The sequence below is a fragment of the Dromiciops gliroides genome, chromosome 1 (genome assembly GCF_019393635.1).
Source record: "Dromiciops gliroides isolate mDroGli1 chromosome 1, mDroGli1.pri, whole genome shotgun sequence".
Classification (NCBI taxonomy): Eukaryota; Metazoa; Chordata; class Mammalia; order Microbiotheria; family Microbiotheriidae; genus Dromiciops; species Dromiciops gliroides.
Genome location: NC_057861.1, coordinates 231,339,030 through 231,361,921, shown reverse-complemented (window position 1 = coordinate 231,361,921; position 22,892 = coordinate 231,339,030). Strand labels below are relative to the sequence as shown.

The 22,892-nt window shown below is 38.0% G+C and overlaps 1 protein-coding gene across 1 annotated transcript in view; it reads right to left on the bottom strand.

Annotated features, from left to right (window-relative positions):
- The window catches only part of MYOM1 (myomesin 1), a 188,538-nt gene that overhangs the window by 13,486 nt on the left and 152,160 nt on the right, over positions 1-22,892 (bottom strand). Inside the window, 8 exon segments of the mRNA XM_043976239.1 lie at positions 4,269-4,374; positions 4,477-4,515; positions 6,077-6,164; positions 8,136-8,249; positions 11,224-11,291; positions 11,580-11,639; positions 13,126-13,270; positions 15,595-15,731. Of these exon segments, the coding sequence (XP_043832174.1) occupies positions 4,269-4,374; positions 4,477-4,515; positions 6,077-6,164; positions 8,136-8,249; positions 11,224-11,291; positions 11,580-11,639; positions 13,126-13,270; positions 15,595-15,731 (757 nt within the window).

Here is a 22,892-nt window from a genome sequence, read left to right as displayed (position 1 = left end):
ACTATCTGAAACCCATGACCAAAAAAAGGGCCTGTGCCCAGATTTCTTAGAACCACAGGGTAAAATGAAACCATTGATTGCTGAAGGTAAGAGCCAGAATCCAATTTCCAGGTCAAAGAAATAAAATTGCTACAAACAGACAGTAATAAAGAATTTAAGAATAAAGAATCACAGTCAAGATCATAGATGATTTGACAGTCACCTCTATCTATACAGAGCTGAGACTTTGGCAAATCATACTCCAGAAGACAAAGGATAAAGGCTTACAGCAAAGAATAACTTACCCAGTAAAACTGAGTATGATCTTACAGTACTTAAAAGTAGATTTTTAATGAAATAGAGGACTTTCAAGAATTCCTGATGAAAAGATCAGAGCTATGTAGAAACTTTGAAATAAAAATATTGGAGTAAAGAGAAACAAAAAGATAAATACAAGCAAGCAATAAGAAAAAATTAATAAATGTTTGCATTCAAACAGTGTGGGATGGAGGTGATACAAGCATCCTCTAAGAACTGTGATATTGGCAAGGATCCTAGAAGGAGTCAAATAAAATGAAAGAGTTAGGAGTGATTTTTGTTATATTTTAATGATATTAAAGGAAGAAAGGAATGGGTGGAGGGAAGATATACTAGGGAAGAAAAGAGGAATAAAAGGGGACTTTATATTTTACATAATTGGGAAGGAGGTACAAAATCCCCTTCAATTTACCCAGTATTTATCTTGTTTATACATAATTGCTTACATGTTTCCCTTATTAGAAGGTGAGTATCTTGAGGGCAAGGACTGTTTTTTGCTTTTTCAAAAAATCCTAAGCACTTAACATAGTGCCTGATACATAGTAAGCACTTAATAAATGCTTCTTGAAGGGGCAGCTAAGTGGCACAGTGGATAGAGCACTGGCCCTGGATTCAGGAGGATCTGAGTTCAAATCTGACCTCAGACACTTGACACTTATTAGCTGTGTGACCCTGGGCAAGTCACTTAACCCTCCCTGCCCACCAAAAAAATTTTTTTTAAAAGTGGGGCAGCTAGGTGGCTCAGTGGATAAAGCACAAGCCCTGGATTCAAGAGGACTTGAGTTCAAGTCTGACCTCAGACATTTGACACTTACTAGTTGTGTGACCCTGGGCAAGTCACTTAACCCTCACTGCCCCTCAAAAAAAAAATGCTTGGTGATTGAACTTTACACACACACACACACACACACACACACACACACACACACACACACACACACACACACACACACACACACACACACACTCTCAGGACTTGCAATATTAGCCAGAAGAATAAGTTTTCCTTGATTTCCTACAATAATTACTTTAATTTCCCTGATGTTTTAAAAATAATGTCATGGCTTATGAAGGCACTGAAGTCAGTCTTTTGACTTCTGAGTTCCTAACAGGATCCAGAAATAAATGGGAAAACTTTTGTTTGAAGAACTAGATATACTCATTTAAGTGCTTGATGTTTACTGGCAAAATGGCTATAACCAAAAAAAAAAAAAAAAGGCTGGCATTTGACAGGATTTCTCATGTTCCTTTTGTGGGAAAGAGAGAGAGATGTGGGTTAGATGTTAAGTGTATATGGAGCTGGTTCAAGGGCACTTAGTGCAGTGCCTGGCACATAGTGCTTAATAAATAATTTCTTCGTCTCTCCCTCTATCTTCCCCACTCCTCTCCCCCTCCCTTCCTCCTTCTCTTTTTCTCTTTCCCTCCCTCCCTCCCTTTCTTTGTCCCTCCCTTTCCCTCTCCTTTTCTCTCTCTCTCCCTTCTTCCTTCCTTCCTTTTCTTTCTTCCTTCCTTTCCTTCTTCCTTTCTCTCTCTTTCTGCCTCTTATTTTCATTTTTCTTCCTTCCTTTCTTCTTTCCTTTTTCCTTTTTCTTTCCTTCCACATCAAACAGTAATTAATTATTCTATAACAATTCAGAAGGAGGTCTCCAGTGGAGTACCTCTGGGATCTGTGCTTGGCCTGTGCTGTTTAGCATAATTATTATTATTAACATAGTTAATGATTAATAACTTGTATAAAAGGATAGATAGCTGGCATGCTTACCAGATTTCCAGAGTACACAAAACTAAAAGACATAGCTAATATTATGACAGAGTCAGTGTTCACAAGTATCCCTATAGGCTAGAACACTGAATCAAATCTAATAAGGTAAAATAGAAGGAAATGTAAAATCTAATACCCAGGTTTAAAAATCTATCTCACGGGGGCAGCTAGGTGGTGCAGTGGATAAAGCACCGGCCCTGGATTCAGGAGGACATGAGTTCAAATCCGGCCTCAGACACTTGACACTAACTAGCTGTGTGACCCTGGGCAAGTCACTTAACCCTCATTGCCCCACCAAAAAACAAACAAACAAAAAAATTAGAACTAAAAATCTATCTCACAAGGACAAAATGGGGGAGGTATGATAGGCCTGAGCATATCTGAAAAATAATAGTCTTTTAGTGAATCAAAAGATGAATGAGTCAGTAGTGTGACTACGGTCTTAGGCTCCGTTAAAACAAGCACAGTATCCAGGATAAGTCGATGGCTTTCCTCTAACCCTGGCCAAACTATATCTCTAATATTATGGTGCCCATTCATTTCTGGGTGGCACATTTTAGGAAGGACATTGAGGTGAACATCCAGCAGGAGGCAACAAGAATAGCATAGTGCTTTGAGATCATGCCCTTTGGGGATCCGATGAAGGAACTGAGCATGCTTAGCCTGGAGAAGAAACCAAGTCGTTCTCTCATATGGGATTAAATTTGTTCTGCTTGGCCTCATAGACCAGAACTAGGAAGGGTGTGTGGATGTTGCAAAAAAGAAAATTTAGGTTTGACACAAAATAAAATTTAACAATTAGAACTTCCCTCTAATGTATTGAGCTGCCTTGGGACTCAGTGGATTCCCCCTCAGGGGATGTCTTCAAGCAACAGCAGAGGCTGGATGTGTTATCTGGGTATGAACTAAACTAGATGCCTCTTCTGTGTAACTTGGAGAGTTTGTGATTCACCTTCTTTCTCAAATAACATTCACATACTCCAGCTTTCTTGTTCAGCAGATAATTATTGTGGAGAAAACATAAAGCTATCAGTTCCATAGTATATCCATGTGACTTATCTTTGCACCTCACCATTTCCTTCAAACTCATTCACTGAAATGTACTAGATGTCACAGATAAGTTTCCTAGAGATTCAGTGACCTAATTTTATCCATTTCAACTTACAACTACTTCCAAAAATGTAGCCTAAGAGGAAAAGTCAGAACAAAGGGAAGAAATGGAGCATTCTGTGCTGGACTCCTGCTTTCTTCCATATTTGTTGTTGTTCAGTTCTTTCAGTTGTGTTCAACTCTTTGTGACCCCATTTGGGGTTTTCTTGACAAAGATAGTGGAATGGTTTGCTATTTTTTTCTCCAGCTCATTTTACAAATGAGCAAACTGAGACAAACAGGGTTAAGTGACTTGCCCAGGGTCATACAACCAGCAAGTGTCTGAGGTCACATTTGAATTCAGGTCCTCCTGACTCCAGGCCTGGTACTCTCTCCACAGTGCTACCTTCTTCCATATTAGAAATGTTAACTAAACCAAAAATTGTATGTGTGTGTAAATGGTAAGAACTAGAGCAAATATTATTACTATAACTTATTAGCATTAATTAACTATTAAATTTTTCAGAATAATAGGGGAAAGGTTTTAAAATACAAAATTTTTATTATAAAAATTATAATAATAGTAATCACCAGAAGGCTAGGCTATAGCTAGAAGAAATTCCTTCAAGCTTGAATCAGTCCAAACTTGTTTCCTAAACCTTAAAAGCTTTCCTGAGACGTGGGCTGTAGGTTCTACAACATCCATTAGTGGTAGTTTAACCACAGGACACTTCGGTGCTTTATAGTTTCCTTGAAGAATATGACCATTAGTTCATATCTTGGGAAGTCTGGGGCCCACTAAAGGATGTTGATTTGTAACAATGTTAACCATATAGTCCTTCATCTTTCAATATATTTTTTTATTTTTAGATTTCAGATAGAATCAGAGGACCTGTGTTCGAATCCAGCCTCAACTACTAATTGCCTTGGATTGAGTTCACTTTAGTCTCTAAGGAAAAAAAAAATAGCCTGTTACAAATTCATTGCTTCTGACTAGTAATCTTATATGTCCCAATCTGAGGGCCATGAATCTATTTCCAAGAAGAATGTTGAGATTTTTACGTTTCTTTAGTAAAGAGAAGAAAGTTCCCTGGAGGCCAAGGGGTTCCCAGTTACTTACTTGTGGGACCAGTTCACTTTCAGATCATCCAGGTAATAAGTAACAAAGGAGTAGAGTCTGATGCCCTCTGCTGTGCTCTGGATTTTCAGTTCTGTGGCAGACAAAGCTAAAGGGAGATGGAAGGTTATTTCACACACATTTATGTTCCTCCACAAAACAGAACAGTGAATGACTCATGCAGCTTCGGAGGAAAAAAATGAAAGCTTACCAATTGTCTTGCAGACTTCGGTCATCAGGTCTTTAAAAGCTGTGAAAACAGATGTAGAGAAAAAAATTCAACAGAAAAAGAAACTGAAGTTTGTATTAAACATAAAAACTTAGCTTCAAATTTCCCTGCTTGTCTGAGAGGATAAAAGATTTAGATTTGGAAGTCCATTTTATAGATTTAGAAACTGAGGCACATAAATGATTTGCCCAAGGCAACATAGTTAATAAATGTCAGGTCCAGGATTCAAATGCAGGTTTTCTGACTCTTTACCCATTTCACTATCCTATGCTATACCCACCCAAGAGATCCAAGCCAAGATTCAAACCAATTACTTGTTAGTCATTCTGCTGCAAGGTTTGATGTAGGAAGAACTTAAATCAATGGCATTTCCTTAAAAATTATAGTTTTGTTTGTTTAATAATTGCTGATAGCAATTAGTTATTAATTTATTGCTGATAGGAATTATTAATATTAAGGTTTACAAAGGACTTTCTATAAATTATCTCATTTAATCATCTCAACAACCCTGTAAGATAAATAGAACAAATATTCCTATTTTATAGATGAGGAAACTGAGGCCTAGAGAGGTCAACTGACCATCCCATAGTCATAGGAAGTTGGACTTGGACCGAGGTCTCTCTTGCCCCCAGGTCCAGTGCTACCATACCACAATACTTTGTTTTGTTTTGGTTTTTTGGGCAGGGCAACGGGGGTGGGGGGTGGTGGGGGGGTGGTGTTAAGTGACTTGCCCAGGGTCACACAGTTAGTGAGTGTCAAGTGTCTGAGGCCGGATTTGAACTCAGGTACTCCTGAATCCAGGGCCGGTGCTTTATCCACTGCGCCACTTAGCTGCCCACCACAATACTTTATAAGTGACTAATATTTATCAAGATATCCTCATTCCCAAAGACCTCAGAGGAGCAAGCCTGCATTTGGGTGGGACTTGTTACCTACACAATAACTATATAACTTGGAGTTTTATACATAATCATAATCAATCATTTAATTGTTTGTCTTCATTTGAGAATAGATTGGTTTTAAAAACACATGTTTTATGTGTGTGTACATATAATACACATGTGCATATACACATACACATGTACATACATATATAAATACACACACATATACATACATATATTTGGTATAATGCGTAGAGTGCTGGGCATGGAGTTAGGAATATCTGGACTTAAATCTCACCTCTCTGAGCCTTGGTTTTCTCAATGTAGTGTTTATCTTACAGTATTGTTGTAAGAATCAAATGAGATTGTCTAGGTATGGTTCTTTGCAAATCTTATAGTGCTAATAAATGTCAGTTTTATTGGTTGAGTTTTTGTACTGGGAAATTTTTTTTCAAAGATAAAAATAACCATTGGAATTAGTCTTTTAAACTTTCTATAATGTCTGAGAAGACACATGGCTCGATCAAAATGTGTTCAATTTCTAGGGAGACTTTCTAATTAAAAAAGTCATCTTCCAGAACTTTAATTTGAAGTAAATCTATGAATGAAAAGCCGTGTGATATCAGACATCATTCTGGTAACTTAAATACAAGACTATATCAATGAACTGAAGCATGTACTCAGCAGGAAAGACTGACCTTCATCCACAAGCTTTAATCTGCTCTTGTCTTTTCCTCGGTCATCTTTCAGTATCACTTCATAAAAACCAGCATCTTTCTTGGAAAACTAGAGCAATAGGGAAAGGGGAAGAAAAAATATTTAGCATCCTGGTGAATAATAGCTGTGGTAGGGTTGAGAGAAGCTTTAAAAAGAAAAGATGGATTTGAATTATTAAGGCCCCGTGAATTATGTAAATCTGGCATAAATATAAGTTAAATCAGAAATTTCTTATCTGAAGGATGGAAGGACAATCTCACAGAAGAACCTTCCTGTTATAATTTACCTAGCCAGCATTTTTGGTTTGTCATCCTTGTGATACTTTAAATGATTTAAACAATGAAGTCTAAGATCCTTAGCTTGTATGCTTTCATTTATTAAAACCAAATTTTAAGACATTCAGAAGCATTGCTTTTTTTTTTTTTTTTTTTTTTAGCGAGGCAATTGGGGTTAAGTGACTTGCCCAGGGTCACACAGCTAGTAAGTGTCAAGTGTCTGAGGCCAGATTTGAACTCAGGTATTCCTGACTCCAGGGTCAGTGCTCTATCCACTGACCTTATTTACTATGTAAATTGCACTCTCCTACGTTACCAATGATCTCTCATCTGCCAAACCCATGGCCTTTTCTCCGTCACTTCCTTTTTTTTTTTTTGGGTGAGGCAATTGGGGTTAAGTGACTTGCCCAGGGTCACACAGCTAGTAAGTGTCAAGTGTCTGAGGCCGGTCCCATGGCCTTTTCTCAATCCTCATTCTCCTCAACTTCTCTTCAGTGTTTGACACTGCTCATCATCCTCTCCTCCTTTATACTTTATTTACTCTATGTTTCTTTCCTGGTTCTCCTCCTACCTATCCGACTGTTCCTCCTCAGTCTCCTTTGTTGTATTCTCATTCAGATCATGCCTTAGGACCTTTAGGTGTCCCATAGGGTTCTGTCCTGGGTCCTCTTCTCTTCTCCTCTATGTGACTTCACTTGGTGATTTCAACGATTCCGATGGATTAATTACCATGTCTATGCTGATGATTCTCAAATCTACATTTCTTGCCCCAATCTGCTGACTTCCAATTACCAAATGCCTTTCAGATACCTCAAACTGGATGTGCAATAATCTTAAACTCATCATGTCTAAAACAGAACTCATTATCTTTCCCCCTAAACCCTCCCATCTTCTTACTTTCCTGATTATTATAGGGAGCAACATCCTCCTCCTAATTGCTCAGGCTCATAACCTAGGAATCATCCTGGATTCCTTATTTTTACTGCCCCCCACCCCATTCCATCTATTGCCAAGGCCTGGGTTGTTTTTTTGTTTGTTTGTTTGTTTTGTTTTTTGGGTGAAGCAATTGGGGTTAAGTGACTTGCCCAGGGTCACACAGCTAGTGTCAAGTGTCTGAGGCTGGATTTGAACTCAGGTCCTCCTGACTCCAGGGCCGGTGCTCTATCCACTGCGCCACCTAGCTGCCCCTGCCTGTTGTAATATTTCTCAAATATACCCCCTTCTCTCTTCTGACACTGCCATTACTCTAGTGCTGGCTCTTACCAACTTACATATTAATTATTATGATGGAATAATTCTGGCAAGTATTTTTTTTTTTGGCAGGGCAATGAGGGTTAAGTGACTTGCCCAGGTTCACACAGCTAGTAAGTATCAAGTGTCTGAGGCTGGATTTGAACTCAGGTCTTCCTAAATCCAGGGCTGCCCCTGATTAATTATTAAAACATGGTGCTCAGAACCATACATAATAGTCCATATGTGGTCTGAGTACAGGTCAGAGGAACAATGACCCCCCTAGCGAATGTAAAATGCCTCTCTTAATTCAGCCTAACATCATATTAGCTTATTTTACTGCTGTGTCACACTGTTGACTCACACTGAGCTTGCAGTTCCCTAAAACACTAATTCTTTATCAATGTAACTGCTATCTAGCTATACCTTCCCTGTTTAGCTTTGTGATGGAGAAAAGAGCTTACTGGAGGGAATTGGTGTTTCCTTAACAATTATAATTAACAGGCTAAGTTGTATATTTGTGAGAATTACCTACCTCTGTTATAAGCAGAGTACAAATGCCATCCTTAAAGTCATGCTTTTCATCCACTGTTATCTCTCTCTCATCTTTGTACCATACGATATGTGTTTCCTTCTTAATATTGGCCACCTAGCAAAGATGACAAAAGATGACAATGGTCAATGTTGGAGGGGTTATGGAAAGACAGGCCCACTAATGCATTGTTGGTGGAGCTGCAAACTGATACAATAATTTTCAAAACAGTTTGGAATTCTGCAAATAAAGTGGCTAATACATCCATACTCTTTTATCTAGAGATTCCACTGCTAAGTATTTACCCCCAAGGACATCACTGACAAAAAGAAAAGCCTCATAGTCAACAAAATATTTATAGTGGAAGTCTTTGTGGTAGCAAAGAGCTGGAAACAAAGTACATGCTCATCAATTAGCTAACCAAATTGAGGTAGCATGAATGTAATGGAGTATTATTCTACAGTAAGAAATTGACTAACATGAAGAATATAGAGAAGCATGGAAACATTTATACGTACAAACTGAAGTAAAGCAGAGCCGGGAAAACCATATCTACAATGACTACATCAAAGTAAATGAACAAAATAACCACATATACACACAAAAGATGAATGTTATAAAAGAACTATGACAAGATACCTCCATTTACTCCTTTATACAGGTGGTGGGGGTGATGGGAGATAGGGAGTGGGATTCATAGGAATGGAACACCACATATAACATTTTTTGATATATTGATAGGTTTTTCTGATTTTTTCCTTTAAAAAAAAACATTCTTAAAAAGTATCACTCTCTAAAAGAGGAATGGGAAAGATACTAAGGAAAGTCTAAGTGATATAAAAACAAAAGAGAACAATAAAAATCTATTTTAAAATATTGGTCACTCCAAAGAAAAAAACCATTTTACTGCTTTTAAAGTGAATGTGATTCTCATGAAATATACTTTACTGCCATGGATGGACCAGGACTTCAGGCATGTTGGCAACCTTGTCTGCTGGCCTCCCACTTCACCCAAGACTTTCTAGGAATCCTCACCAAAATGTGGTTTAATCTCTTAGATTCATAGCAGAGAGTGGGCTTGCTTAACATTTCTTTACTATGGATTTCTACATAAATTCTACAATAGTTTCTTCTTTTTGTACATCCAAATATATGTATGAGTTATATGCAATACATATGTTTATTGATGCCTTTTGTCTTTATATTATATATATTTATATTATCATAATCATCACCATACTCCTTGGCAAGATTGAATTCTTCCTTGCTTTCTGACCACTTTAGAGTATCCCTAAAGATACCTTAACCTTTGTAAAGTAGGCTCTGACAGCAAACCAACTCATCAGTGCACTAGTCCTATGCCATGTGGCAGAATGGTCCAATGATCATTGCAGTTCTGCTTGCTCTTATCACTATAATCTAGTGTCTTCCACCCACTGTGGTGACTTGGTAGACCAGTTCTTCTGTTCTGCTGTTGCCATAGGATTTCAGCTAGGGGAGAGCTTTAAAAAGGGGAACATGGGATTCTTGAAAATGAGACTAACTGAAATGGAGTATGACTGTAAAGATCTGGTGGTTAGGCCAAAGCAAGGGTTGCCGTATGCTAATTTTGTACTATAAAATATAAAACTGATGGCTCCTGAAACCAACCCCAAATTGGAAATATTTCCTCTAGAGAAAATAGATTGCTATGATGATGATGCCTACAGATTCACTCATTCACTGACCTTTCCATCTGTGACAAAAATTAGATTGATGGTTTCTGACAGGGGGTCACACACATTAATTACCTGAGATTATAAATACATTGACATGCATTTATACACTCATATTTTCATATAGTAACTACCTCAACTTGCAACTAACCTTAACTAAGTCCATGCCAGTGCCTATGACATCAGATAACCCGTTTTAATTAATTAATTTATTTATTCAACAAATAACCCACTTAATGACTTTTGTAGGCACTAGGAAGGAAATATAATCACCCACTCTCCTCTCTCCTCCCTTAATATTTCATCCCCCTTTTAATTCTAGTGACTTTCCTCTGTTAATTATCTCCTATTTATCTTGTATATAACTTGCTTTGCATAAATCTGTTTGCAGAGATTGTCTTTTGCCTCTTTTTGTAATACCAGGCCTTAGCACAGTGCTTGGCATGTAGCAGGTGCTTAATAAGTGTTTATTAATGAATAGTATTTGTTGATTTGAATGAGCCTAGTTCTGCTATCCATGATGCAAAATATTATTTGTATATGGCACAGTTGCTACTCAGAACTGACCTCTATGAAGTCAGCAGCCATCTTCCCCTCCCCCGCTCCTTGGCACAAACAATTTTGCACATCGTAAATGCTAAATGAATATTTGGTGGAACATATTTAATGACTATGTCTCGTTTATCTGCAAACTCATTTATTTTTATAGGATGAAAGGCAGTATTATTATTATTATTATTATTATTATTATTATTATTATTATTTTACAATAGGTTAGCCATTGTACCTACCTACCAAAGCAGCCTAATTGCAAAACTCTTCACTATTTGTGTGTAGGCACATCAGCTCAGCTGTTCCAAAGTCATCCCCCACCCCCCATCCCAGTGGCATGACTGGCAGACACTCAGAGGTATAGAAGGTCATCATTATTGTAGGCTGACCACAACTGACATGTTCAACTGCAAATTGTAGCAGAGAGAATTCCAGAATAGTTCTGCAGCTAAGCCTGTAGACACAGACTAAAATAAAGATGATATAAGAAGACCCCCAGGGACTGAAAATGAATGAACCTAGGTATAACTAAAGTTGGGGGGAAAAACTTGTGTTTTTTCTCTTGACAGCTTTATGTGATTTTATTTGAAGCATTTCACATTGCTTAAGTGCTTAAATGTCATTCAACAGTTCAAACATATATATGCATATATATGTAATATATAAACTTTTGAGTGACATTTATTACATATGACACATACAGAAATATTCCATCATATTGGTTCAGCTTGAAGAGATGAATATTTTGATTGAATTTTTCATTTCCTGTCTGTCTTTATGTTTGATTCCTCTTCATCATGTTTAAAAATTCAGATGTTTCTTACCTTGCATTTCAACAGCACATTGCATTCACCAGTCACTTCCCAGCTGAGATATTCAGCAAAATGAGGACCTATAAAAATTATATCAGCCATGACTATATTCATCACAAGAACAAAATTAAATTTCATTTTCTTTGTAAGGTGACTTAATATTGAATTAAATTTAAAAATGTTATATTTCTTCATTTAAAAATATTCCAAATAGATGTGTGTTTTTTCAAATGTGTGTCCTGGACGATATTTATTCAACACTACTTACATAAAAATAATTTGTATTTTAATTCATTCTAGAAAAATCTATGTCCATATCTACTTAGGATTCAAAGAGATGGACTTCTTTTTCTACTCTCTACTTTTACCTTGTTTTCTGATCCATTCTTGCCTCTGGAATTCAGCTTCTTTCTGAAGGTTTTTATAGACTAGGAACAAAATACAAAGAAGACTATGAGATAAAACTGAGCACGCAAGAGGTGGAGACTGTAGTTACTGATATTTGAAGTTCCTGCCTTTCATTATCTAAAGCAAAAATAGTCCATTCTAAAGATTTGCATTTTCCATGCCTGCTTACATTAGCTGGATTATCACTATCTAGATAAAATTATTATGAATGTATTTCATGTGTGTCACATTTTGCATTGCTATCAACAGGGCTTCCACAATGCCTTATCATTGCTTGCAAGTGATCCTGGGTTCTCAGAGCCTACACTAGTGTGCTACATGCAAACTCAGGCAGTTCTGATCAGTGTGGAAAAGCTTCTATGAACTGTTTGTTAATTTAGCTAAATTCAGTGAATCTCATTACCAGAAGGATGGCCATCAAGTGGTGATTTTTTTCTGGCTACAACTACATATGAGACTTCGTACTGATGTGTGGAATGGTTATGATCAACATCAGGGTTGTGTCCATGTCACTGAATTCCAGATGCTTTGAAAGATTGGGGTTTATCACAGAATTACACGAAAAGACATCCCCTATAACACATGTGACAAATGGTTGTCTAGCCTCTGCCTTCCAAGAAGGGAAGAACCTACAACCTCATCCCGGCCCCCCCCCCCCCCCGAATCAGGGTTAAGTGACTTGCCCAGGGTCACACAGCTAGTAAGTATCGTGTCTGAGGTCAAATTCGAACTCAGGTCCTCTTGAATCCAGGGCCAGTGTTTTATCCACTGCACTACCTAGCTGCCCCCAAATCTACAACCTCTTGAGGCAGATATATTACTATGTAGAGAATTTAAAATTCTCTCAATTTAGCTTGTTTACAATAAATATAAGTCATAATATGGTGGAAATGTCAAGGTTTAGTTGGAAAACACCTGGATTCTTTTACCAAGGGAGGTTGTATAATAATGTCCTCTGGCAATTTTAGGCAACTATTTTTATTGTGTTAATTTAAGTGCAGTCTTGCCTAGAGGCAGAAATATGGATTTAGTGACCTCTTTAGAGTCCTGTCTGCCTTGCATTCCTAGGGAAAGCATGAATGTACAATCATACAATGAATCTATAATGCTGAGAAATCATCCTATTACTTCTTTCAAAAAAAAAATAAAAATTTACTGACATTTTATTTTTACATTGCTATATTTCTCCCTCTATTCCTCTCTCTCTCCCCTGTCCCAGGGAACCATTTCTTTTCTTTTCTTTCTTTCTTTTTTTTTTTGCGGGGCAATGAGGATTAAGTGACTTGACCAGGGTTACACAGCTAGTTAGTGTCAGGTGTCTGAGGTCACATTTGAATTCAGGTCCTCCTGAATCCAGGGCCAGTGCTTTATCCACTGCGCCACCTAACTGCCCCCATCTCCATTACTTCTAATGACATATGACTGGTTGCCTTTGTATTGTGGGATATTTTTGATGAGGAAAGTAAGAAAACCTGAAGGCAATTAAAGATATAGTAAAATTCTTACCATCCCCAATGAGAACAAGAGTAGATTGGTTGGTTGCTTTCCCATCTTGGATCTGGAACGTATATGTTCCCTCATCCTCAGCCTGAAGTTTCTCCATAATCATTTCAATTATTCCTGTGTTTCGGTCCATGTGCATCTTATATTTCTTCAGCACATATTGAAAAGCAGAGAGGGAAAAAGGACATTTTTTAGCAGTGGTAATATAATTAAAGAAAATGATAACACTAAAATGGAAAAAAAAAAACTTGATTGAAACAGAGTACTAATTTTAGTGAGATGGTGATACTCTTCCAAGCATAAATCCAGGAAAATAGAATAGATTATGGGGAATATAATAAACCTTCACTAATTCAGATGAATTGGTAGGAAAAGGCCAAACTGAATGTGTAAAATGTCTGAATTTCAGAAATACAGCTTTATTACTTTCAAGCACATGCAGTTATAGGAACAAGGGGATAACAAGATGTACTCAATCCTTAATAGATAAGCATTATTTTTACTTAGCATATCATATATAGATCATAGCACATAATGTCAGAGTTTGGTTGTATAATAGTTTCGGGACTTTGACCAGGTCATTGAAGGACATTCTAGCATAATTGTGTCAGTGATAGTGCTTGAAAACAGTTTGCTCTCTTAGATATTCATTAGTTTTACATTATTGATTTGCTTAGGAAATCTTTTTATAAAAAAAAATAGCACAAAGGTAAAATTTGGCCCATTTCCTGTCCAAATCATCATGAATTCCAAATCTAGAGGTCTGCAGAGGGAAGGCCAAGCAGTAAACAGTTTGTAGGAAGAGCTAAGGAAGGCCTTTGGCACACTGGGTCAATTGTTTGAGGAGAATTTATGAAAGAACATGGACAAGACTCTCACAGGATGAGAAGGTACAGTTAGATGACCATCTGCATTGAGAAGGGGAGGAACACCCATACTGGGGAGAAATGGAGTCACTGAAGTAGATTGTTCATTGTTTTTATGAGCCTTTATCATATCATGAACCTTTCTTTTACTGGGATTTTTTAAAAAAGTGAAGCAATTGGGGTTAAGTGACTTGTCTAGGGTCACACAGCTAGTAAGTGTTAAATGTCTGAGGCTGGATTTGAACTCAGGTCCTCTTGACTCCAGGGCCGGCACTCTATCCACTGCACCATCTAGCTTTCCCTTACTGGGATTTTTAAAAGGAAATTATATATTAAGTGAGGTGATGAGTTATTTTAATGATATTGCCTTGTGTAATCACACTCAAATGAACATATCCATAAATTTGAGATCGGCTTAAAGCTAATTTGCACTAAAGAAACCTAATTAACATAAGCTGTTAAATGCATGTGCAGTATGTTAGTTTTCTATTTTTTTATTAATAAGCCAGTATAAGTCATGTGTATATTCTTTGCTGTCCCCTTTCTTCACATCTCCATCATCTTTATTCTCTTTTTTTTTTTTTTTTGGCGGGGCAATGGGGATTGACTTGCCCAGGGTCACACAGCTAGTAAGTGTCAAGTATCTGAGGCTGGATTTGAACTCAGGTACTCCTGAATCCAGGGCCAGTGCTCTATCCACTGCACCACCTAGCTGCCCCCATCTTTATTCTCTTTTAAAAAAATGTTATCATTGCTGCTATGTAGTCACTAGTGAGTTATATTGCCCACAAGTTGTCATGCTTGAAGGCATCATCATACACATACCCTCACCCCCAAGGTGATTGGATAGGGTTGCTGGCAATAGTGGAAACTGGCCATCTTTTCCTACCGTTTCTAAATACCTAGGACTAGGGATATGTGGTTGTAGACAGAAATAGCTGACAGGTTAGTGGAGTTGGGCTAGGGGCAGTAAAACACAAATCCCCAACTTTTCCTCAATTTCCCAAGTTCACTCTGGTCTCAGTATGGATGATAATTGGGGTTAGAAGAATGATAGTTTTTAGAGGACAATAGATGTATTTACTGTTGGAAGAGCTGATGTGAAGAAAACTTCAATGTGGATGCCACAACATCATTATCATAAAATGGCATTTTTCTGATGCATGAAAGTCTTGGGTACTAGTTTTTCATAATTTGCAGAAGTCTGTGTTCACTATCAAAACCTGCTTATTATAATTCATGTAATGATCCAGGTTCCCATAAAATTTTTCCCAGAAACAAGGCTTTTATTTTCAATGAGGAAATTGTATTCTCCCAGCTCTTCCACATGTATATTGCCTGAAATGTCCCGCTATGATCTTGTGATAATTAATTCAGGTTACAAACACCTTTCCCCTCCACTTTCTTTTCTTTTTTTTTTTGGCGAGGCAGTGACTTGCCCAGGGTCACACAGCTAGTAAGTGTCAAGTGTCTGAGGTTGGATTTGAACTCAAGTCCTCCTGAATCCAGGGCCGATGCTTTATCCACTGTGCCACCTAGCTGCCCCCTCCCTACCACTTTCTGCTCTAATGATATCAGAAGAGACTAAAAAAAGAATGATACCTACCGGCCCATCAAAAATTTCCTTGTCATTAAATATGTAATTAGCCTTGGAATTGCCTGAGAGCTTTTCAACCTGCATCCAGAACCGAACTTCTCCCTTTTCCATAATCTCTACAGCCAACTCAGATTTAAGTGGGACAACTATAGAAAGAAAAAAAAAAATGACAGTAATAGTGATGACAACAAATTGAATTCCTGTAGTTTTTCTTCCAGTTTTTCTTTGTACAAGACATTCCATCTCTTGATTCCAGGAATTTTCACTGGCTTTCCTCATGTCTAGAATGCTTTCACTTCCCATGACTCTCTTCTAGTCCTAGTCAACATCTCACCTACCACAGGAAGTCTTTGTGGATCCCCATGAAAGCTAGTGCCTGCCCTTTGTTGCTTATCTCCAGCTTATTTTGTCTATAGCTAGTTTTCACAGAGTTCTCTGATTATAGTCTTCCCCATTAGAATGTGAACTCCTGGAGGGCAGGGTCTTTTGTGTTTCTTGTATCCCCAGTGCTTTAATACAGTGTGGGGCACATGGTTCAATTCAGTTGTTTTTCAGTCATGTCTGACTTGTCATGACCCCATTTGGAATTTTCTTGGTAAAGATACTGGAGTGGTTTGTCATTTTCTTCTCTAGCTCATTTTACAGATGAGGAAACTGAGACAAACAGGGTTAAGTGATCTGCCAAGGGTCACACAGCTAATAAATGTCTGAGGCCATATTTGAACTCAGGAAGATGAGTCTTCCTGATTCTAGGACAGGTGCTCTATCCACTGAGACACCTAGACATCCTGGCACATAGTAGGCAATTAGTAGATGTTTATTGACTACAGATTGTTGACAGCAAGTAGAAAATGTTAAGTGGAAATGAAATTAGCTGGAACTTTTTTACTTCTTCATAAGTATGCATAAAAACTGAAGCAGCAGCTTGTGCCCAAAAACCCCCAACCAAAACCAAAAACCTAAACTCAGGGCTAGGAAATTTGAGTTCTAGTTTCAGCTCTGCCAGTAATTAACCATGTGATCTTGAGCAAGTCCTTTGGCCTTACTAGGCTTAAATTTTCTTCTCTAAAATTGTGAGGTTGAAATAATTGCTCATTATAGTCCTTTCCTGATCTAAATTTGTGTTCCTCTAAGTCTAAAATTATACACTTTTCCATTATTGCCTTTGCTTAGGGCTATGCTAGGAAAATACTGTTATTTCATGATACTTCGAAAGAAGGTAAATTCTTCTTCCAGATGTGCTTCTGATTCTAACGATTTTGCCACAATTTTGTTTTTGTTGTTTAGTCATTTTTCCTTCTTTTCTTTTTTGCAGGGCAATAAGGGTTAAGTGACTTGCCCAGGGTCACACAGCTAGTAAGTGTCAAGCGGCTGAGTTCGGATTTGAACTCAGGTCCTCCTGAATCCAGGGCCAGTGCTTTAACCACTGTGCCACCTAGCTGCCCCTTGTTTAGTCATTTTTCACTCATGTCCTACTCTTCCTGACCCATTTTGGGATTTTCTTGGCAAAGACACTGGAGTAGTTTGCCATTTACTTCTCTAGCTCAACTTAAAGATGAGGAAACTGAGGCAAAAAGGTTAAGTGACTTGCCCAGAGTCACACAGCTATTGTGTCTGAGGCTAGATTTGAACTCAGGTCTTACTGACTCCAGGTCCTATACACTATCCACTGTATCACCTAGATGCTCCCTTTGCCACATTACTCAGCTGCTTTTTCAGCCTGGAACTTCTCTGAGAGCCTGTGATCTTCATACCCTGCAATATCCTTACATCTCACCCTTATATCTCCCTTTTCATGCTGGTAAATTACTTTCTGGATTTCCCTTTTGGAGACTGGTTCAGACTTTCATGTTTCATTCCTCTCCCAGCAGTTCTTCTGACTCTAAAGATTTTGCCATCAGCCATCTAATCAAGTATTCCTTATTCCTTCACAGAGACAAAGACACAGACACAGACACAGACAGACACACACTTATACATTATCTTCCCCCATTAGAATGTAAGGTCTTTGAGGGAAGGGAATATTTTTCTTCTTCCCAGTGCTTAGGACAAGGCCTGGCACATAGTAAGCACTTAATAAATACTCATTATCTATTTGCCTACCTGTAAATTTGACAGCTTCAATTTCCATTAACAAGCTAAATTGTAGTGGCACATAGACTTTTTTCCATGATCTTTTGTTTATATAGGGAAACAATTTTTTCTTGAGCTACATCTATGTACTTTGCAGATGAATTGCTCGATTGCTTTAGGGAGATAATTTCTACACTGAGAGTTCCTGACATCACTGAAATCAAGGGTTTATGCTCAACTAAAAAATTTTAAAATCTATACATATCATTTTTGATTTGCAACTGGAATGGTTAACCACTTCAGTTTCAGAGTGAAAGTTAAAGTGATCCCAGCTGGAGGAAAGATAAGTTCAGGAACTATGATTATGGAGTGAGGTCCCCGTGCTATGTCACTGACAGATTTTCTCTGTTCCTTTTATTGATTATGGTATAAGACAAATTTGTGTGTGTGTGTGTGTGTTGTGTGTACGTGTAGGGGGGGGATGTTTAGTGGTCAACACTTACAGAGTTGCAGAGACTACCAAAAAAGTTAAGCTCCAGGAGTCATACATGCTCATGTCTCAGAAGTATACCCAGTTCTTGTTCCAGATACCCAAGTTCTATCATTACTAGGACAATAGGGATCGATGGGAAACACTATCATCTAGCAGCTATTGGGTGGGCAGCTGGGTGGCACAATGGATAGAGTGCTGGGCCTGAAGTCAGAAAGACTGATTTGATATTTATTTATTTACTGTGTGACCCTGCACAAGTCACTTAACCCTGTTCACCTGTTTCCTCATCTGTAAAATGAGCTGGAGAAGGAAATGGCAAACTCCAGTATCTTTGCCAAGAAAACCCAAAATGGGGTCACCAAGAGTTGGACACAACTGAAACTACTGAACAACAAGCATGTGTTCATAAGGGTCATTGGAGTGTAGATTTATAGCTGTCAAATGTCATCTAGTCCAACCCCTCCATTTTACAAATGAGATAGATGAACTGGTTTACCCAGGATTATAGTTTACAAGTGGTAGAGTCCAGATTTGAACTCAGTGATTGCAAATCCAGCATCCTGGTCATACTGATTGAAATTTTAAAATTATTTTTTGCATTATATTTCCCATGCAAAGGTCATAATTACCCTTTTCTCCTCCAAATGATTCTTACTTGCTGTATACATGTGTAATAGTAAGTATAAATATCTGCATATACATGTACATACACATGCACATATATGTATGTACATGTATACACACATACATGCATACATTTATACACCTAGAATCTCCCCCCCACACACACCTTGGGGCAATGAGGGCTAAGTGACTTGCCCAGGGTCACACAGCTAGTAAGTGTCAAGTGTCTGAGTCCTGATCTGAACTCAGGTCCTACTGAATCCAGGGCCGGTGCTTTATGCATTGTGCCACCTAGCTGCCCCCACCTAGAATCTTTTTAATCTTTGATGTAATAACTAAAGCCCATTCACATTTTGGACTTTATGCAGATACCCACAAAGATATATACATTTATTTTTGCATAGTCCAGATGTATGAATTCATCATTTGGGTGAATGCTCATTATAAAAGTGCCCTACACTAAAGCAGAACACAACTCATTTGTAGTTTAAAGTCTTGGACAATTGCTTGGAGAGATTAAATGACTTGCCCAAAGTTACACAGATGATTTGTATCAGGGACAATACTTGAAGCCAATTCTTCCAGGCTCTATCCATTATAATGGACTGCCTCTCTCTATCTGCACAGATCACCCTGGAAAACAGACACAAATTCACCCATCCTGCCCCTCTGCCCACTGTAGCCGATGTCACAAGATATACATGAAAATGTGTCTAATTTTAGCCTTAAATGTTTGCTTTTTCTGGCTTGCTCTCAGCCCTACTCTTCTTAACACCTCAGGCAGATTCGAATTTGAACCAGCACCACAGCTATTAAGTGACTGGTCAATGAGAGGGCATCCATGTCCACAACTGTTCTATTAGCTAAAGCTATCACCAGGGGCACTGACCACCAGTTCCACTTTCTGGGCTCCAGAATTCCTGCAAATGATGTTGCTTTACTTTCACTTCTGTTTATTTTGCGTAAGTAGGAAACACAAGTCTAAACTGAACAATATACATGTTCCTATGCTTTTCTACAAATCTGCATTCCCGAGAGACTGGTTTAGAGGTTTCTGAATTGATTTTTTAAAAATTTCTAGACTGAAGAATTTATTGAATTACTTGGCATTTTAGCAGAATGGACTTCCAGGATTCGTTATATTCCATAAGAAATCATAACAACATCCAGCACTTAGTGCTTTAAGGTTTGCAAAGGGCTTTACAAATATTTCATGTGATCCTCACAACAACCCTGGGAGGTAAGTGTTTACTATTATCCTCATTTTATAGATGAGGAAAGTGAGGCAAATAGTGGTCTAGTGACTTGTCCAGGGTCAAAAAGCTAGTAAGTGTTTGAGGCAATATTTGAACTTGGATCTTCCTGATTCCAGACTCAGCATCTATCCACTGTGCCAAGTATCTGTCATTTAACAACTAACTGTAGCTTTAAAAATAATTTAGTTACCATTAGTCAGCATTTACAAGAGGTTAAAGTTGAGTGTGTCATTTATGCCCTACCATCAGGTCTCTTGAAATACAAATGTATTAACCTAATTTCCATGCTCTACAATCATTAAAGAGCATTACCCTAATATTAGAAATGAAAATAAAAAGATTTCAAGCTTTTATTTATGTTTTTGTTTCATTTTGGGGGGGAGGGCAATGAGGGTTAAGTGACTTGCCCAGGGTCACACAGCTAGAAAGTGTCAAGTGTCTGAGGGCAGATTTGAATTCAGGTCCTCCTGAATCCAGGGCCAGTACCTTATCCACTGTACCACCTAGCTGCCCCAACAAGCTTTTATTTAACAGAGGCTACTTCAAAGGGTTACTAAATAGCTTCCTTTGGATTGAGGAACTGATGTTTGCTTTCTACAGATATATAGATATAGATATATATATATCTTTTTGGATGATCAGACCTATGATTTCATTCTTATAGGGAACTAGCAATGAGGAAACTTCTACTGTCACAAATAGATACCTGCACTGAACCTTATATTATTAGATAGACACATTAACTTTCTATGGACTTAATGATTACAAATGTTAAGGACTAAAATTCTAGCTAGTCTGTCTAAAATATCTAATGAGTGGTCGCCAATAAATTATAAGCTTTAGCAAGAGTTAGGCTTTTAAGCATTTATTAAGGAGAATAAGAATTTGGTAAAGAGAGAGAGAAAGGCCTAGATTCCTATCTATTAAAGGGAGAGCACATTTCTAGCTCCCTTCTCCGCCAGAGTCTAGAGGAAAGAGCCCGAGACAGAGCGCCAGTCTCTTCCTTCTTCCTCCCACTACCCAACGTCACTTCCTGATGCCAAAGAAAAGACTCCTGGTCTTGCCCTCAAAGACCTTCGCTTCATGGGTGGAACTCTTCTACAGTAAGTCTCCAGCAGGTGGTGTCATTCCAATCGTTACACAAATCATGATGTTTGGTCCCCTGACCTACACAATTTTCAAGTTCATTTCTCTGTCTCCCCAAAACAACATATAAAAAATTAAAAAGTCACTTATCTCACTGCATAGTCTCCTAAAATCATAGGCTTTTCATCCATTCCTCACTGCCCCCAAAATCCCTCAATTAATTCCTTGATCAATTCTATTTTTATTAATGATTTAACAATCATCAGATATATTCACAGATCCCTAACTCAGGACTGACTCACGATCTGCTATGCCCTCATTTTTTTTCTTCTCCATTGTTATAGCCAAATGTAAATGACATTGCTACTCAATCAGTGTTTACTGATTGATCATTTAATTTGGTTGAGTGATATTGCTGCCCCTTCTGGTTCCACAAATAACTGAAAGTTGGCTATAACTATTTCTCGGATTCTACTTCGTTATTAACAAATTACAGGTACATAACTGACTCATCCTCACTTGATTTAGTGCGAGATGGGAACCCAAGTACAAGTTACCATCCCCACACATTTTCAGCCTTCCAACATGTCTTCAGACCCCTTGGAATGAAAGAATAGGCTGGTCCCAGCCACAAGGTTTTCTGATAATTTTCCTCTCCCCAACAAGGGGAAGATTTGGACTCTTTCTTAAATTTACTCAGTATCTTTTTTTAAGCTCATGAACAATATTATACTAATTCCTGTCAGGTCTTTATAAGGTATATAGGACCAAACATTATAAATCCTACTTTCTAGACAAGGATACTGTGATGAAGAGGTTAAATGAGTTACTAGATTCCGCCCCTCCCCCCATTCATTGGGCTTCTCTTCTATTGATTACCTTCAATTTATCCTGTTTAGAACTTTTCAGTACACAATTTTTTGTACGTTGTCTTCCCCATCAGACTGTGAGTTCCTCATGAATGGTTACTATCTTTTGCCTATTGGAATTTTTTCTTTTGGAATCCCTAGTACTTAGCATATGCCTAGAAACATGGAGGCACTTAATAAATTGCTCGTTGACTTGACTTAACCCAAGGTCAAACAGGGAGTCAGTGGCAGAGACCCAGTAGTCAGACCTAATACTTTGAGCTTCATCTGCAAACAAAAGGCAACTATAAAACATCACTTTTTTCCCTTCAAATTTTATCTATGAAAAACTGATAACATTTTTTTCCAATGGTTTTATAGGGAGGAACTTCCTATCAGAATTTCCTTAGTCCTGTTATATAGATTCTCACTATTAGTCTCTCAGTGACATTAATGGAGCAGACAAAATTTGGAGTTCTTTAAAGTTACGCAGAGTTGGACCTTTAAAAGAGGCAGGCTATGTTTTTAACATGTGGAATGCAGAGGAAACCTCTGAGTTTTGCAAGGATCATATTTATAACAACATTGCATTAGTTCCTATTTTACTGTTTTAACACAAGTCCTGGGGAGTAACTTTCCACAGGTTTTTACTGTGTCTTAGCTAATGAATGTTAATGGCAAAAGATGCTTTAGGTCAATGCAGCTTCAGAGTGTCCTTACAGGCTTATTATATACTCCTGACACTTAGCTGGGGCATCTCATCTTTCATGTAAGAGGGTCACTAGAGAAGGGTGCTAGAAGTCATGAGAGGAGCTAGGACCTATGTATCAGATGAACCAACTTGACTATACAGACCCTCTATACCCCTTTCCTTGACCAGTTTGTCTAATTAACTTTCCTTATGTGTAAACAGGCAAAGACTAGTTT